This window comes from Gekko japonicus, unplaced genomic scaffold, assembly GCF_001447785.1.
Source record: "Gekko japonicus isolate JY-2015 unplaced genomic scaffold, Gekko_japonicus_V1.1 scaffold1275, whole genome shotgun sequence".
In the NCBI taxonomy this organism is placed as follows: Eukaryota; Metazoa; Chordata; class Lepidosauria; order Squamata; family Gekkonidae; genus Gekko; species Gekko japonicus.
The window spans coordinates 347,679-350,948 of NW_015177051.1; the positions used below are offsets into that span (position 1 = coordinate 347,679).

At 38.5% G+C, this 3,270-nt stretch overlaps 1 protein-coding gene across 1 annotated transcript in view; it reads left to right on the top strand.

The window, feature by feature from the left end:
• The window catches only part of RASGRF2 (Ras protein specific guanine nucleotide releasing factor 2), a 150,909-nt gene that overhangs the window by 56,114 nt on the left and 91,525 nt on the right, over positions 1-3,270 (top strand). Inside the window, exon 3 of the mRNA XM_015428113.1 lies at positions 2,709-2,856. Within this exon, the coding sequence (XP_015283599.1) occupies positions 2,709-2,856 (148 nt within the window). The remainder of the gene's footprint in view (positions 1-2,708; positions 2,857-3,270) is intronic.

Here is a 3,270-nt window from a genome sequence, read left to right on the forward strand (position 1 = left end):
TTTCCCTATCGCTCTTTAGTATTATAAGCACACCAAAGTCTGACACATCTTCTCTCCAGCAGTCTCTCCCCCCCATTCCCAATGAAATCTGATTTACTACTGTTGTCAGCATGGTGGTCAGCTATTTTGGGTTTGAACTGCGAGGTTGTCCCATCCACTAGCTCTCTCCTAACATAGGCAGCAGTCCTAAAACCAGATTGAATAAAATGGGACTTACTTCTGAATAGAGCTACTTAGCATTGCTCCCATATTCTCCCAGGTGGGTTTTACCCTTGGATTCGCTACACAAACACTTATTTGACTTCAACAGTATACTAGGTTCTATACCCAACATATATAGTGTGATTCTTATCCTAAGGGTTTACAACCCCAGAAGGATGAACAGGCCACAGGAGAAACCTGATCATTTAATAAAGAAATAATGGCAATACTGTTGAGTTAATTGGTGGCTGAAGCACAGTAATGTTGAGTTAATTGGTGGCTAAAGCACGGTAATGTGCTAGTTCAGAAGGAGGCTTTCTGCTTTTAGTAGAGCATCCAAGTGTGTGAACACAGGAGAATCCCTGCTAGCACAGTCCAGTGGCCCATCTAGTCCAACATTCTGTTTCACATAGTATCCACCCACAGCAGGCAGCCCTTCAAGAAGGCTGTAAGAAGCATATGGTCACCTTGTGTCATATATTGTGTGACAACTGACTGATGTAACTCTTGCTTAGCAGTAATAGTTCTTTATGGTGATGCTTATTTCTTTGGCTACATTAACATGCAGCAAGTTCAAGGTCACTGTTCAAGTCTGTCTTTTTCATTAACATACTGGTATAGTAACTGGCATCTTCCACTGACTTTCTGGTAACACTAGAAGAATGAGATCATGTGTGAGCCACTACTGACATGGTAACTGTAAAGTAGTTTTACTCCTCTCTCAGACGCAATATAAACTGAAGCAGGAGATAGTGTTAATACTTTAATGGACATTTACTATTGATTTTTTAATATTTAAAATACATTGATAATCATAAAAGCCAGCATTGTATAAGAAATACCAAGCCATCTTCACCATGATCTTTAAACAGAAGAAAATGACTGAGAGCTCTCTTAAATCAGATTTAATCTAAGATGGTGCTGAAAAAAGAGCAACAAAATTTAATAGCTATTCCGAGTCTCTTCTCCCCCCCCCCAGTTGGAAGATAGATTCAGTTATGTTGTAATGAATACTATATTTAGGGCGTTTAAATTAAATGAATAGAAATAGGTTTGTATTTTAAAGATTGAAAATAATTTATTTAAAACATTTTAAAAATTTTGATATAGAAATAAAAAAATAATTTATAATTGTGGGAAGTTTAATTACTTACTTGATATTGATTTTTCCTTACCAGAACCGTTCCTCTCAGGCAGGCTAAACTGACAAAAGTGAGAAAATATGCAAATTGTAAAACAAGCTGCATAGAAATAGAATACTTTTATGCAAGGTGACATTATTTAGTCCTACAATGTCCATGTAAACTTTGCCTTGCAGCCTGAGCCAAGTAAAAAATTTCTGTACTAGTTCCACTAAATCACTCATAGGTCCAAAGGACAGTAATAATTAAAATACATTTTGTTGAAGGAATGGCAGAGCGCTCAGGATCAATCAACATTCTTAATACCCTGACTAGTCTAGAGCCCTACATGAGAAAAAACATTCCACTGTTCTCTACAAGATGGATCCATCGTACACATTCATGAAGATAAAAAAGGTAAAGGTTCCCTTGCTCGAAAGCCAGTCAAATCCGACTCTAGGGTTGTGGTGCTCATCTCCATTTCAAAGCCGAAGAGCCAGCGCTGTCCGAAGACATTTCCGTGGTCATGTGTCCGGCATGACTAAACACCAAGGCGCACGGAACGCTGTTACCTTCCCACCGAAGTGGTACCTATTTGTCTACTTGGAATTTCTTGCTTTCGAACTGCTAAGTTGGCAGGAGCTGGAACTAGAGACCGGAGCTCACTTCGTCATGCGGCAACTTGGGTCTCGAACTGCTGAACTACCAACCTTCCACAGCCTGCAGCTCAGCGTCTTAACCACTTGAGCCACCGCAGCTCCATTTCATGAAGATAGTGGTCGACAAATTGTTGTTGGGCTTGGTAGCCAAATGTGATTTTTCTTAGCCAGCTGTAAAACCATATCCCACCAAAGGATACAGGAAATCAAGGCTTTTATTGAGCTTCTTATGTGTGGGAGAGGAGAGCAGGAGAGGCACCCTGGGTGGCTGACTGGAAGGCAGATTCAGAAGGGATGAGGGGAAGACAACCACTAGTTGGGAAGGGCGGCAGTGATACCAGGCAGAACCAGATACTGGAGCAGTTTGTGGTTGTTTATAATTGTAGTCTCTAATATTATAAATCTTCCTTAGTCACTGTAACTGGACTTTGTGTGCAAAGAACTGCAGAAGTCAAAAGCCACCTGAAATGGTGGCGATGTGGAATGAAAACGTTGAAAAGTATACTTTTTTTTAAAAAATGAGAAATCTGACAGCATATACACTGTCAATTACTGAATTATTTAGTTACGCTAGCTCATGTTGTCCTTGATAATGCATAATAAATAAATGTTTATGATAATCGTAATGTGGTTTTAATCTTCTTCTTCAGATTAAATACAGTCTCAGTTTGCATAGGTTAGTACTGATGTATTTGCTAATTGAAATATTCTCTTTTTCTCTTTGTAGCTACTCGGATATTCTGATTGAGAGGGAGGTATTGATGCAAAAATATATCCATCTAGTTCAGATTGTAGAGACTGAAAAGATTTCAGCCAATCAGCTAAGACATCAGCTAGAAGATCAAGACACAGAAATTGAAAGGCTTAAATCAGAGGTATGTTCCAAAATAATTTGCAGTTGTATTATTGCTTCATTTTTTCCTGTTCTGCCAAAAATGACTAATTTGGTTTTTTAAAAGGTATTTAATAAAAAAATTTCATTAATTACAGTGAAGCTAGATTGACTCTTGTAACAAAGGAAATCTGTATTATACTTATTGCCTAGTGATTATTCTGGTTTCGTTATTGAGGAAAAGCTGTTTGGGTATTTTATTTAGCCCTTTCTTATTTTTTATGAATTATTGTAGGGTTTAGGAATATATCTAATTCATATTTGTGGCTTCTGTGGAGTCCCATGTTAGAATTGCACATATATAGGAAAGGTGAGGAGACTAAAGTAGTAAAGATTTCCAGTGCTTTCTGTTGTGTGAGGAGCGCTCCCCAGTCCCCACCCTCTGCTGGGGAGCAGC